At 42.2% G+C, this 15,524-nt stretch overlaps 1 protein-coding gene across 1 annotated transcript; it reads right to left on the reverse strand.

The window, feature by feature from the left end:
- Window positions 1-1,108: 1,108 nt before the first annotated feature.
- On the reverse strand, window positions 1,109-15,520 carry LOC125693144 (cell cycle control protein 50C-like). The gene is made up of 7 exons (XM_048944679.1): window positions 15,074-15,520; window positions 14,200-14,310; window positions 12,846-12,947; window positions 11,427-11,517; window positions 9,991-10,128; window positions 8,850-9,059; window positions 1,109-7,790 (listed from the first exon to the last, which is right to left on the reverse strand). The coding sequence occupies exons 1-7, from the start codon at window positions 15,284-15,286 to the stop codon at window positions 7,600-7,602; spliced, it is 1,056 nt and encodes a 351-aa protein (XP_048800636.1). The 5' UTR covers window positions 15,287-15,520; the 3' UTR covers window positions 1,109-7,599.
- Window positions 15,521-15,524: the final 4 nt, after the last annotated feature.

Genomic DNA, 15,524 nt, shown 5'->3' on the forward strand with positions numbered 1-15,524 from the left:
AGACACCATTCTGTCAAACTGCCCCTCTGCTGCCATCTGTCACACGGCAACAACATGTAAGTGAATATTGGTGGGAAGGTTCTGCCTCTACTGCCATACAACCACCATCCGCCTCTGGCAGCGTAGGCCAACATAATGAAATTACTTTCAGAGCAGCCCTTGCAGTTGCACACAGTCAGTGTGGCTGTTCAGCCACTAACTTTGCCCCATGCTGCTCGTGATTTGAGATTCCCTGACGTTTCCCATCACCCATTTGTACATAAGGTCCAAAATAAAGCTGTCACCTGACAACACTGAGAAACACAAATTGAAGAGAAGGGCTCAACAGGTTCTGCTTTCACAGCTCGGCACCCCAAACACCCCACCTGCCCAGCCTTACCTGCATGCAGCCACCTGCCCAGAGCTCTCAGCCCCACGTTGCCCCGAGCTTCACAAGGAGCGCCTCCCTCTCACCTCCAGTATGGTTTTTTGTCTCTCAAAAATGTAGGAGGTCAGCAATAGTCCTGCTGCTGGGAGCACAGGTGGGGTGTCAGGGAAGTTGGATGCAGGTGGCTGCAATTTATCTCTGAGAGGCAGCATTTGCCCACTGCCCAGAGCTGCCTACTGACACATCCTGAGTTCCTCAGCGTTTTGATATGTCCAAACCCACCATGCAGGGCTGAAGGGGAGCCCCCATTTCTTCTCACTGCTGTCCCAATAAGAAAACAGGTAACCACAGCCTTGTACAAAACCAGCATCAACCAAGTGCCTTCTCCCAGTACATGAGCAAGCATTTGTACACTTAGCAGATGAAGCCTGAAGAACACGCTCACCAGACTGAAATACAAAAGACTTGCCGTTCTCACCAGTTCTCAAAGAAATGATGCTTGGTTTGCCAACAGAACGATACCTGAATAAAATCTGCCTGGGGAAAACTTGCCAAGATTTGGCGATGTTTACAGCTCTAACGCCACTGAAACCGATGGGGTAACGTGCAGAACGAAGGTCTCCCTGATTTCCCTCTGAGGAAAGCCTCCAGAAAAAGCTTGTTATAAACAGGACTGGCAGGGCACATTGAGCCATTCTGAAGCTCCTGCTCTGGTCAGCCATTCCATGATGCACAGAAAAAAAGTTTCATATACACTTCACAGGTGGAAGAGCCACTTGATAGGGAGGTAATTCAGCACCAGCATCAGGCCAACAAGCCACCTGAAGCAGAAACGACCCAGCCAGAGTGAAGGCAGCATTAAAACCACATGCTCAGGAAGTCCTGTTTGCTTGAGAGCTACTGGTCCGCCTCTTACAGAAGAGTCAGAGCCCAGGGTGCACAATGGGGGCAACTCTGTCAGTTCTGGTGTGCTCCTGAAACTAAAATTACACCCACCCTCTGGGAAGGGAACATTTTTGAATCAATAATTCTTGAATCAAAGTCATTCTCAAACACAATCTCTTAGATTACTTAGATTACACTTAAAATTACACCTGACACATTTATACTTCATTTCTTTCTACCACACAATTGATATCACTTAATTTGGTGGATATGAGAATTCCTGACAGAACAGGTAAGCTTCAAGGCAAATAAAATGCAGCCTATTTACTTACACCGCGTGGGACATTCCATTTCAATCAAAATCCCGACAAAGCCAAAAGCTATGACAGTGCCTAACAGGCTGGTGTCTTCTGAAGTTATGCACCCTCACCTTCTCTCCCACTCTGATTTATCTTTACATCCCACTTAGGCCACCTAAGCGAGCTCTGACACACGCTAAGTTGTGCAGACATCCCAGCAGCGTACCCTGCATTCAGCATCATGCCCCCACAGAGCTCTCAAACGCCTTCCGGACGGCCCTCCCTCCCCTCAGACATCCTAGTAGCAGCCAGCAGAAGCCAGCCCACACAGGACTGCCACCTCCTCACACCACCCTGCCACCCACAAGGATGAAGTACTGCCAACGCCGAGCGCTAAATCCTGCCTGTCCCCTGCTGCTGTGCCGGATGCCTCGGCACACCCGCCAGGGAGGGCTGTTATGAGCTGCAGATGTTATTATTATTGTCCTGAGCTGCTGCGATGTCTCTCCGCACTGCCAAATAGCAGCTGCTCCATTGTACCTCAGCAGCAGCAACAGCAGCTCAGTACACGACCCCCAAAGGCTAACTTGTGACAACCGGGGCTATGGGCAGGGTTGGATGCTACTTCCTTCCCTTCTCCTTTAAACCACTCCATCTTTCTGTTCTTTTTACAGTGCTTTCAGGTTCACTGTCAGCAATAACATAGTCTGAGGAAAGCCCAGTGCTTCACATAAATTATTAGAGAAAGCTCTGGAATGCTTAACCAAACCTTCAGACCCAAATCCCTCAGTATTGTGACAGAGCTGTTAATGGGACAGCTTCTCATTACACAAAAGAATCCTCACAGGGAAAAAGGCAAATAAGTTGGGATAGCTGAGCCTTCTTTCACAAATTATTTGTTAATGGCTTCAGATATGAAGGCATGGCTTCAGGCTCTTCAATGCACAGATGTAATGAGTGGCAGCGTAGCTGAATGACCATTTCCCACCTGGTCTCACACAGCACGTTTGTCCAGAGTACATACAACATGCTCTGTGGGTACCAGAGTCTTTTCATTACAGCTGCTTCTGATTTCTTACACAATGCTTCTGATCTGGACCAAAACATTTCAAGCAGTTTCTTGTGAGCTACCAATTCTGAAGGAGAAAGACACTCCCAGAAACAACCAAGCAAGATGTTTCCAATATGAGACAGGTGCTGAAGATGTTCAGTGTAAAAGCTCAGCCAGCTCCCCTGGTCACCTTGCTGAATGCCCACCAGCCCGGGACCCAGCTGCCAATTCCAACACTCCCAGGGCTCCAGGACACAGCCTTGCAGTAGGAAGCCTAGCAGTCTAATCCTGGGCCCAAGAAAGACTTCATAATTAAACAGTTTCTCCTGCAGTAACAGAAACAATCATCTCTCAGGATCACTACATCTTATAGGAGCCAGAAAAAGTAAAAAGCATTTGACAGCTTCTGCTTTTTGATGATTCCCAACTGATATGCAACTCGGAGGTTGGTGGCCCTGCCTGTGACAGGAGGTTGGAGCTTGATGATGCTCAGGGTCCATTCTAACCCAAGCCATGCTATGATTCTATGAACTTGCAAGGAAATTACCTTTTGATATCATTTATTATTGCCTCCACCCACACTGGACCATACTTAGCCTCATAGTCCTTTTCCTCTTCCAGTCAGCTGCATAGGGAAAGAAAGAAAACTTTCTCACACACTCATGAAATTTAAGCAAAAGCCAAATGAGACCCAGCGCTTTCTTTGCCTGGTTTCCCATAGCCTGGGGGGAGGGGGTAGGAGAGCAGGACACAGAGCAAACAGAAGCAGCTCAGCTTTTTTCTCAGACTAACTTTCTCCCACCATACTGCTCTCAAGGAAGACAGCACCACCTGATCAGTGAAGCAGCTGCTTTCTCCTACGTCAGACCAAAACTTAAATCCAAACTGAAATGCAGTCCTCTCTGCATATTATCTGATTTTCCAAGCCCTCCCTTTCCTGAAGTGCCTTCCCTGTCTTTACCCTGCCATCAGTTTGGTTCCTCAGAAAAAGGAAATGATTTTTAACACTGTAATGCATCATTAAAACACATGGTGCTCCATCCATTTACTATTACTAGGAATCTCCATGCAACAGAGCTGTTTATACAAAACAGATTCAACATGTAAATAATTTTTCCAGACTCGATAGGTCTGCGATCGTGCTCAGCTGTTTCACATGAAGACTCCATCCTTTCATTTCCAGATGAGATAAGCAAATATCTGTGTTTAGAGAGAAAAACGCACCATGGCAAACAGATCCTGGATGTACGCGTGTGAAATGGTATGAAGAATGAAGAATCTGTATCTGAAGTACTCCTGAAATGTCCTGTAATTCCTACTTCTGTTTTACGCCTCCCTCTATGGATATAGATACCACTCATGAAATCCAGTCCTAAAGAGAGTTAGCAACCAAAAGCAGCACGAAAATTTCTGACACTGAAACACAGCTCTCTCTATTGCCCCTCTGCAATTTCAAAATGAGATTTAAAAATTGCACATGAGGCTTTTAAAATAGTGGGATCTTTCCACCCCCAAATATTTTTGCCAGAGTTACAGCTGAGCTGCAGAACTTCAGGAGATGCTTTCCCGTGTAATTGTTACCTTCTACAATACAAATTAAAACATTTATATTAAAGACAAAACAGGAACTTACATCCCATTTAGCTCACCTGTTTTAGTCCATGCATACCATATAAATTTAGATTATGTATACCACCAGGAATTCTTTGCCTATTCCCCAGTTGCTAAACATCCTCAGAAGTAAAAGCTGGCAATAAATAGTCTCTTCCTCTGCTCCAGGAACACATGGGGAAAAATAACACACCAGAACACCACTTATTACTATACTGAACATTTATGATATCATTAATTTGGGTCCAGCAAACTGTGCAGCCTGCTGTAGGAGAGTTGTTCTGCCAGGATGTTGGACTCCATCTCTGGAGGTCCCTTCCAGCCCGTACAATTCTGCGATACTGTGATTTGGCCCTGTTTCTGATAGACTACTTTCTTTTTCAGGAAAGAAACAGGCATATTTGCCTGTTGCTTTAAGTAGTAGTGAGAAAAGCATGACTACTTTCCTTTGAAAGCAAAAATCTACATATCTTGGGTATTATGCTGTTTTCTGAAGCACTGGCATCTGCAGAAAAAGGCTTCGAACAACTTAATGATTTTGCTATGCCAAAATGTTACAGATCATGGCAGTAAGTCTTGAGTGGCTTAGCAATGGAGCACTCACAGCAGTGCTGTTCATTTACACATAACAGGTGCAGCTCTTAGGTTCATTCAGCAACCTTAAAGCAGGATGTTTACGCATTGAATCAGTAAGTTCACAAATGCTACCATCTCACAGAAAAAGGTTCACTTACTACTGGTTATACTGCACAAAAAGCAGGGTAGGGAGGGTACTAAAACTTTGTTTTCTGTCTTTTTGAGCAAGGCAGATTCCATCCAAACATATCTGCTGCAAGTACTTCATCAAAGCTGCCATCCCCATCGTTGTAGACCAGGCAGTACTACCCAAAATGACAGGACGCTCTGCAGAGCTGTTCAGAGTAACAGAATCACAGAATGGGTTGGAAGGGACCTCAAGGATCATGAATCTCCAACTCCCCTGCCACATTCAGGACCACCAACCTCCCCATTTAATACTAGACCAAACAGCAGTGACTTCCTGAATTCAAGTAGCAGCTGCCAAGGACACCACTCAGAGGATTCACTAAAGATGGAAGACGTGTTTAAAGTAGTGGTAAGGTGAAAAAGAACTTTCATTAACCTCCAGAATAACAGAGGAAGACTGGTTTGAAGACTGGTTTCCTTGAGGAGAACTTGAAAGATATCACGTTTCAAGAGAAGAGCCAGGTTCTTGAACCAACCTCTGGGAGATAACAGACATATCACCAATGCTGCTTGCGAGACTGCATTTTCTAAATACTTTTTTCTTTATTGTAGACAATTCACTGGAATGCATACCTCATTATTCAGTCTCAGTTCAGTCACATTTTTACCAGATACTCCATAAAGAAATAGAACCAATGGCAATTGTGCTGTGGCTTAAGCACCCAGATGATATATCGTTTCTCAGAGGATTAAAAAAACAGAAACAAGGAAAGGGAGAAAAAAAAAAACAAACAACAAAACACAGAGAGAGAAAAGGGGGGGGAAAAAAGCATTAAAAAGAAAAAAAGAAGAAACAGAGTCCTGTGGTCTGTTTGGAGCTATAAGTCCTGATTCAGCTTTGTCAGCAACACCAACAGAGCCTTCCAGAGGGCTGTACGGGATTAAATTTTCAAAAGCAACTAAGAAGGTTCAGGAGCATGTCTCATTGTTAAAAGTGATTTAGAATAATGAGCTTAAGCATTGCTAAATGTACTGCTTTTGTGCCCTGTCTTGTCCAGTCCAGTCAGGGATAGGGCTCTCCCAAGCCCCTGGCAGGATTAGATGCAGTGGTTTGAAATCCTGGAACCCTGTTTTCACAGCTTTCTGATGAAGGGGACTGGACCCGACCAGGATGAACAGAACAAGATGTGTGTTAACCCAGAAAATCAGCATAAGACATTGGTGGAGCAAGCTTGTAATGACAGGCCAGGCTATGAACCAGGGCAGCATGGTTTTCTGCTGCTCATGGCACAATTAAGAAGCAGACATTGAAAGAAACAGTGCATTCTGATTCACCAGAGTCTATCTGCCTAAGTTCCATGTCCTAAGAGCTGCACACATTTTTAAAGACAGACATGGGCATCTTTAACAGCAAACCAGACTTGACAGAATCACACAGCTTCCCTATGCCACACTCTCTTCTCTTGCTCTAGTCTTTGTTTTCTTCCTTATCTCAGTAGCGTGGGCTTTTTGGTGGAGAAGAGGGTAAGGCACACAGTACTTATCAAAGAAATTCATTAAGAGTGTTTTATTCTATTTCCACTTATGCCAGGGAAAAATTGTTTTTAAGAACTCATAGGTGGTATGCTATTCTTGACCTAAATTCTTTTGCGTCATTCCTGCATTCTGGAAATTGCTTCAAAGTATCTGAAGCTTTGAACATGGAAAACAAAAATGGTCTCTTCACCAGCTACAGCATTGATTTCCTGAAAATGAAGTTGTCAGATTTTCTGATGGTTTATGTTTAGTACTGACTTTGAGCTTCTGCACCACAGAAATGGGGACTTGAGTGGGGAACGGACATTTCATGTCACTGAGTGTCAGCGTCTTGCACAGAAGGCTTCAGTAGGCAGGCTGCATAGCTACATGATTCTGCTGAAATGGTTAGCACTGAAGGAGCCTTTACTTTAAGCTATTAAACCACTTTTTTTTTTTTTTAATATAAATTGATGTTTTCACATCCTCTATCTAGCTCTGTGGGCTAGCCTTGGTACTCATATAAAACCAACACAACAAAGGGTTTAAACACACTCCGTGTTTTTAAAACACGATCTGTATTCTATTGTAAGTACTGAACTGTGATGATTATCCTACACTAATACACAAATGAATGGTCTGCTTTTCCAGGATAGTGGACAAAGCTTTGTACAACCTGTGCCAAGCCAATCAGCCCATGCAAGTGGCCAACAAGGGGGCTTAAGCATTAGGTTCTACCAGCTCAAGCACTTTGTTGGACCAAGATCTCACTTTTTACCTACCCAAAGCTGCATTTTAGTCAATAGAAATACAGCAGCAACAAAGGCCTAAGTAAGAAATGAGTATAGACCCTGACTTCTGGATAAACAGTAGTACCACATAGTTTTGCTGTCCTTGCAATTCCAAACCACTGTGCTATCTGTTGTTTGAAACTCATCTCAATATAAGTTTCCTAAGAAACAAATTTAGGAGCATAAAGGCATTAATAATAATGCAGCCTTGCTTAAGTTTGGGTTTGGATGATGAATAAGCTCTGTCCCTCAATTTGCTTACATTCACCAAACCTGTTACTAAAGCAAATCCAGAGCATTGGGGAAAGAATGAAAGATGCTGCCCGTTCTTCATTCACAGCACATATTTGCTTTCACTGAGCAATCCAGAGAACATCAGCGTCTCTGAAAATACGTTTTCTTTCTTCTCAGCTTTAAGTGGATGGCAGTTATGATAAAACCTGTCAGGGTTGCTGCTGCACCACAAACCAAATAGGCAATTCCCAGGAATGGGTTACTCCCTCCACTCCATACCATGGTTGAAAGAATCACATATTTCTTCCCCTTGAATTTGGTAACAGGGAAGTCTGACAGAAGGATGTTAAGGATTCATTAACAAAGTTTACATTACCTCCAGGAGAAAATGTAGTACTCAAAATCCTTCCCAAGACACAGAGGAGACAGGAGATCTGTACTTGCTGCAAAAATTCCTTTAAGTGACCTGAGAAGTCTCTGCTATCTTAATCAGAAAACAAAAACCAAACAAAAACAAACAAAAAAAACCACCCAACAACAACAACAACAAAAACATCAGAAGCAGTTCCAAGTTATTTTGGATACAGTCTCAGTGTAATTCAGGAAATTCTAGGATTTTTTACTAAGAATTTCAGATTCATACTGTATGTAATGGCTACTGGGCTAACTGGATATGATCCATAATATTTTTAAGCAGCAAACAAAACTCACTTCAAAGTGAACCATTTGGGAAACTTACCGTGATGACACTCTACATATTCTCTGTGAGGGATAGTGCTCACCTTAAATGTAATATGCTCTCTACCCACATGGAGCCTTTCAGTGGAGCTACAATGTTTAAAATCCTAACTGCTTTTGTTCAGATTGAAGAGAAACTTACAGTCACCGTAATTCCTGTGAACGAAATGGGGCCTTTAGTCAGCAAATTTCACACTGTTTGGTGTGTGAGCGCTTCCTATCAGCCCACGGCTGAAATCCACCAGAGGGCTCTGCTGGTACAGGCATCCCACACAGTTCTCACTGGCAGGGTTACCCCTGGCACGTCTGTGCCCCAGTCATGGTGACTCCACAGCTGACCAGGCAAATACTGAACATTTTAGCCACCTCTTCAGATTTCCATCTTTCAGATTTATCCTCTCTGTAAAACCCACCACCTCCCTGCAGAAATCAAATTCAAAGCTGGGTGCTGCCATGACCAACAAGTCTTAATTTCATCTGCACAGGCTAGAGAGACTCCACCCTAGCAGCCATCACCCTTACAGTCAGGTCTTTTCATGATGATTTAGTTTGGAGTGTTTCACTTGTTTTCTTTGCCATTTTACTATAGAAATCCCATCCACATTGCAACCACCTAATAATTAAGGATTCCCTTGGATAATATGAAAGGATACTGTAGGAAATATGGAAAGTATAATTCCCTGCTGGGAGGCCATCAGTAAACTGCCCTTTCCGGCTGATACGACGATAAAGATTTTTGAATGTAGCAAAGGCTGATACTCGCATCCAGATAATGAGGTCATCATTTATATATCCATTATTATTTTCATCTTCCTCATCTAACAAATACACTGGTTTATGCCAGTAAGGAGGTCTTGCTGTTCCTATGAAAAAGAAAGAAAAACAAAACAGGAAAGACATACTGTCAGGAAAAACAGGGGTCAATTACTAACTTCTTTGTCTGCTCACAACTAACACAGAATATGAGAAAAGGAAGAGAGACAAGACTGTCCATTACCACAAAATCATATGTTTGGTAACACTTAGATTCCATGGATCTCAACTCAAACATGAATAAACAGCCTATGATATTTAGAACTCGCTATATGAAAATTACTTAGATAACTCATTCTCCCTGACGCAGGGAGATGTATCATACCTATTGTATCCAGCATAGCAATGTCCTGATCCAGAACATGGTGCTTTTAGTCCTACTTCAATATCACAGAATTGTAGGGGCTGGAACAGACGTCCAGAGATCATCAAGTTCAACCTCCTGCAAAGCAGCCCCCCTACAGCAGGCTGCACAGGTAAGTGTCCAGGCAGGTGTTAAATATTCCCAGAGGACAATCCACAACCCTCCCTGGGCAGCCTGTAATATGGCTTAACCTAAACAAGGAGATAGCCCTAGCAAACAATTGTTGGAAATAACTACTCAAGACATAAGTCTCACTTGGCTCACAATTACCTATGGATCTGCAAAGGCAAGAAGAAGGGAAACATGACGTGCACTTTTCCTTCTTAGATGTTTTCAGTAGAAAATATTGAGACTGCATCCTTGCCTTCTCTGGACAGATTAACTGTTTCTTACAAAACCACTTTCTCCCTGTTTTGATGGTCAGTGGAAAAATAAAGGACCAATTTGGCTAAATCTGGCTTTTGCTCTCATTTACCCCTCCAATGCTGCTTCTACTACTGGCTATTTCTCACAGGGGCAATTCCCTTTTCAGAATGGGAAAATTCTGCACACAGGGAGGGAGAGAGGGAAGGTGATAGCCACTGAAAAGTAAGGAATGCTGGTAGAACCATTCTTACCTGCAAATGCAGTAGAGAGATTGTGCGATTCTGGATTGCGGAATTTCACGTGTTTATCTGTCCACCAACTGTTTCCGGTCCTCAGCAGTGGTACTTGAATAACAGATGAGTTAGAATTGTAAAAAAGATCAATAGTATCTGGAGGGAATACAAGAGGCAACACATCTGAGTGAAAGACAGTTGTTCCAATGACCAGCACGACTAACAAAACAAACACTACGAAACACCTTTCAACTGAACAGAAAAAATAATAAACATAGAATGACTACAGTTGAAAATGACCTCAAAGATCATTTGGTTCCAACTCTCTCTTCTCACTACATCTCCAGCTGTTTGTTATTAGCTTATTAGCAGGGCTTGCAGTTCGCTCAGCTCTTCTTTTACTCAGCTGTTCCCTTATCTGTTAGCTTGGGTTAAAAACTGTTCTTATGGCAGGAAATAAGCCTCTGTTACAGCAGAGGGATAGAACTGAGCAAGCAGAGTGGCAATTCAGACATCACCTGCTTCTCCCACACCACCAGCCACTGGCTCCATGCTGTGTACTAAGGACTGATATAAAGGCAGGCTCTGAAAGATTTACCCTTAGCATTTTAAATTCTTATTATCCCTAACTCTCTGCAGAATTCTGTTCCAGTAGCCAGGACTTCTGATCCACATGGGCTACAGAGTCAGCTCCGCTGGCCTAGGTCTGAGCCCCGCCTAGTAGCTCAGATTTCCAGAGGACCAGGTGTGCACACAGGTGAAAATCAAATGGATCTGGAATTTACTACAGCTGCACTTCACAAGTCCACTGGTGTAGGTGGTTCAGCTACTTGCAGGTAGCTGCTGCACTGCCAAAAACAGATGGGGGGAACACATAAAAAGGGATGAATGGGTGGAAGGAGAAGTATATAGAAGTGTTTTTGCCTTCCTTTTTCCCACAGAAATCCAATCTGAAAACTAGTCTTTGTGGCCAGGAGCTGCCTCCTAGATTTCAATCTGAATGTGTTAATAGGCAGATTATGCCCTCCAGGAAACCATATACAAGATCAAACCAATTCATGTAAGACTATGGATGCTTCCAGCATTCAAAGAACAGAATGCAAACATGCAGATCCGAAGGTCTGAACCAATGTCAAGAGCACACTGCTTCTTTCTAAGCATACTGCTGCAGGAAGGTAGAATTTGAGTCCTCCTGATGTTTTAGCAGGGAAGTATGCTGCATCTATTGTGTATACCATTGTTTCCTGTTTCATCAAGACTCAGTTCCCCAGGCCTGTTACAGAGTCACACTGAAGAGTGAAGGAAGCAGAGCACACATTCACCACAATACCAGAGTCAAACAAGACTTCTTGTGGAAGAACAACAGTTACCTTGCAATATCAGGACTCAGCTGGATTGGGACAACATCACAGTCTAAAGTTGAAATTAGTAAAACAGACACAGAAAGTACTAACCATTGAACAAGCTGTTGGCAATAGCACCGCACGGAGCCATTGGTGTTCCATTCTGGTAAGCAGCGAAGGGCGCACAGTACGAGTTCTGAACCTGCAGAACGATCAGATAAAAAAACTGTGAGGTTTTCATTTGCTGGTTTCCTCGCACTCCTTCTTCTGAAAAGTCAATGAATAACGAGGTCTCCAGTCCCTTCTGGTCATATTCAAGAAACATTCAGATGAACGAGTCTGTAGTGGAGGAACAGCTTCCATATCACAGTAAGCAAACTTAACGTCATCTCCAAATTTTTACTGCTGCCCAGCAAACTCCAGATCACAAAAAGTCATTTGGGGATCTGCTGCTGTAACATAGCTGCAACTAAATGTATTCCAATCCAGTCCTGACTTACCTTGCAATATCTTATTTTTCTTTCTTTATAATTTTGACCTGCAGTGCTTCAATGACGTAGAACAGCAGATAGAATTAGTGGTATTACTTCAGCATGGGAAAATCTCTATGTATGAATGCACGGCGTAAAAACCAAAAACCCATCTTCAATGGGTATTCAAAAACCCCTCTTCTCTCCCCCAGCTCATGAGAAACTGCAAGTCCTCCAGTTATAGCACAGAAACATTTTCAAATAGCTTGGATAAGCTTTGTATTGATTGGCATAAAAGCTGTTGCACCTGAATGCAAACAAGCTGACCAGAAACCTGGAGAAACTGTTGCATGGAGAACATGTCTTGAGAGTTATAAGAAATATTTAATAAGAACAACAGATTATTATGGTACAATCATCATATCTGTTGACAGGACAGTGCACAGAAATGCTACTTCCAAGCAAAAAAACCCCATATTTTCTATTTACAATTTTAAAAACCTCTGCTAACATAATCACTGCAGTCTCCAATTTCCTTGTGCATGCATTGCTGCAAGGGATGCTGTCTGGCCTCCTATTCAAATTTCTAAATTGCATATTTCAGAATGCTACATGATGACCTATTTCACCACGTACCCTTTCCAGCTTCTTGTCCATCTCCAAAGCCAGATGTCATAACGAAAGACTTCGCACAACTTAATTCCCTAATCTTACAATAAAACAGCAGATAAAAAAGATTTTTGGCTAAGACAACTAGAAGGAAGACTGGAAGGAAATGTTTTCTGTAAATTTATTTGTAAAAGATAGCATATGTTTAATCATACACTAATCATAATCATTTTAAGATCAGGTTTGGAAACCACAACATTGGACCGATACCTATTTATATACTCACCTTTAACAATCATAAAAGCAGAGACTAAACAGTGAAAATCTGAACCTTCCTATCATTTCCCAGAGTCATCTTAAAACACTTACAGTTATGCTTAGTTAGATCTCCATGTAGTCAGACACACCTGGTAAAAATACTGATCTCATAATAGAAAGGAAAAAAACTTACATCTACATTTCGACCCAACAATTGTTCATCACTTCTTGATAGCACGTATCGACGGTGATTTTGATAGAAGTTTTGCAGGCCATAGTACATAAAGACATCACCCTAGAATTCAAGAATACCACTCTTCAATAAGGTGAGCTCAAGTAGACAGAAAGTCCTATTAACTACTGAAAAAGAGAGTGAAAGAGAGAATAATTCATACTCACTTCTTGGTAACTACATTCTAACTAATTACTCCAGCAGATGTCATCTATTATCTATTCTTTACCCTTTTAGTTGAAAGCTTTTGTATTTGGCATGAAATTAAACACACTTTAAAACACAAAATGAAACCTAAAATGAAAAGGCATCATTAGTATTTTACTCAGGATGGTAATAACTGGTCCCGAAACTGCAGTGGGTATGAATTATTGAATGGAGTCGGACGCCCATTTTCTACAAAAGCAAGATGCCGAAACAACTTCAAAAGAGAGCCACCAGCCTTAATTCCTGCAGATTTTTAAAAAAATAAGACTGCCTCTACTCAATTATCTAAGTCCTTTGGAAAGCTCAGTCCTGTAATTAAACAGAGAATGTTAAGCAGGCAAATATAAGCAACAAAGAGGTTTAGTAATCCATTCAAAAACCATTATCCAATTAAATAAACTTCTGATGTCAAATGTAACTATATCTGAAGGATTACGCAGAGAATGTTAGCAACTTCTTTAACACTGAAGCAACATAAAGCAACTTTATAATTTAATCACACTATAATATGAAGGGCTCATCTATGCAGTACTAAGTGTAAGATCCCTTCTGAAGAATAAGGCACTTTAGCAGCCTTACAACACAACCAGCAGTTCAAGACAGGAAATGAAGGATACTTCTCCCAAATGAAATTGCAGAATGCCACTGCTAGACTTGAACTGTTTCAAGGACCCTGGAGATCAACACTGTAATCCCTGTCAAAAGGACTGCAATGGTTTACTTATGACAAGTGGTCAAAGTTTCAGATTTCTTTCTCATTTAAGAGTTTAGCAGTACAGTAACAACTCCAGGCCAAGGGCTAGAGTTCTCTACTGACTCAGAGAGAGAAATCACCTCCATAGACAAACACCACTCCCTCCATCCCCAATTCCTCCTTGAAGATCTCCCGTCCAAGGGCAGAGGGATCCTGATCTGGACTATTTTTAAACACAAGCCCCAGACCAATAGCAAATGCAAAATAGTAAAATTCTGAGTATTTCATGTCCCTAAAAGCAAAAAGAAAATTCAGACAGGTGCTCTACAGAAGAAATTTAGCATATTTTATCATTCATGGACATAGCTATCAGGAAGTACTAATCAACTTGGCTGGTTTCTGATATTCACTTACCAGCATATCTTCTGCTAGTGTGAAATTAATAGAACAGAGGCATTCACTGTTCCAATTAGAGGAATTTTCACGAAGTTTTGAACAATTTGAGCATTTATCTGTATAATCAACCTGTCAGAGAAGTGAACAAGCAGAGACGTTGCATTAGAGGACATGAACACAGGAAAAGATTAGTGTTTTAGCTACAAGACCTCTCAGGGCAGTTCTAAGTGATCCTGGATTATAACAAAACTGTTAAAATCAACAGAGATATAGAGAATCAGGACTTGATCTCAATGGAACATTCACAAATTTCATCCCTACTTAAAAGCTGCTTTAGAGTTTTCTGATTGCTGCAGAACCTCCAAATTTGCTTCTTGGCAAAGGAGTGCTGACAGACAAACACCTTTACAGCTTGGTCTGGCTTTCCAAGTAACGCTTGACAAAAGCCCACATGAATTATGGTTCACATCAATAGTCTGGATGCAGTGCCTGAGAAATGGCTCCAACCAGGAGCAGGTTAACAGCAGCAGGTTTAACCAATTCTGCTTCCAAGAAACAGCATTCAAACATCAGGGCTCCCTGCACTTTAATATTTTGCCCAAGCAAATATTTATCTCCTAGAGCCAAATACCAGGAGGAGGAGATAATGACATTTAGATATTACCACCCAGTGGTAATTATTTCTCAGTTACCCACTCAGAGCTTGGCTGTCATCAGTGACCATCTTTCTGAGAACTTTCACAGGAATACTGGCTGCTGGATGCGTGCAAGACATAAAGCCAATGCTATCATCTCTACCAAGGCACACAAATTCAATGCTCTTCCTCCCCCTCCCCCCAAATACAGACCATCTCTTTCTTAACATAATACCAAACACCCACTCCAAACAGACCTGGATTTCTCTGACGCTGTTTGCAGCTACTATGAGGGAGACTCCCACAGCAAGGCAAAACGCTCCTGTGAGAAAGAAAGTGGAGAGCACAGATGCCGTGGTAAGTCGGGGCTTCCATGCTGGTAGCTTCTGTTGTTTGAATGCACTGTTATCTGGACACCTGGAAGGACATGCTTCTGCTTCTTGTGAAGCAGAACTCTTCTTGTTCTTCATATCCTTCTTGTGAGAGGAAGAAACAACATACTTGTGCTGGACGGTGTTTAAGCTGAGATACAGTCTTTACTGTTGGGAAACTATATTGCTTGTTCAGATCTGCATTATGACTAGGAATTACTTATTAACTAGATCTCTCTCTTCCTCCTTTTCCACATTTGTGTATGGATTGCCACGATCAGCTTGTACCAATCAGATGATTGTGTACTCCGGTCAGTACGTCCAGATCATGCTTCCT

This window comes from Lagopus muta, chromosome 1 (genome assembly GCF_023343835.1).
Source record: "Lagopus muta isolate bLagMut1 chromosome 1, bLagMut1 primary, whole genome shotgun sequence".
NCBI classification, from domain to species: domain Eukaryota; kingdom Metazoa; phylum Chordata; class Aves; order Galliformes; family Phasianidae; genus Lagopus; species Lagopus muta.

Coding starts and splice junctions, on each gene's coding strand:
- LOC125693144 (XM_048944679.1), bottom strand. CDS start 15,286: ATGAAGAACAAGAAGAGTTCTGCTTCACAAGAAGCAGAAGCATGTCCT. Junction 12,948..14,199: donor CACTAGCAGAAGATATGCTG/GTAAGTGAATAT, acceptor CTTGAATTCTAG/GGTGATGTCTTTATGTACTA. Junction 11,518..12,845: donor TGTTGGGTCGAAATGTAGAT/GTAAGTTTTTTT, acceptor ATCGTTCTGCAG/GTTCAGAACTCGTACTGTGC.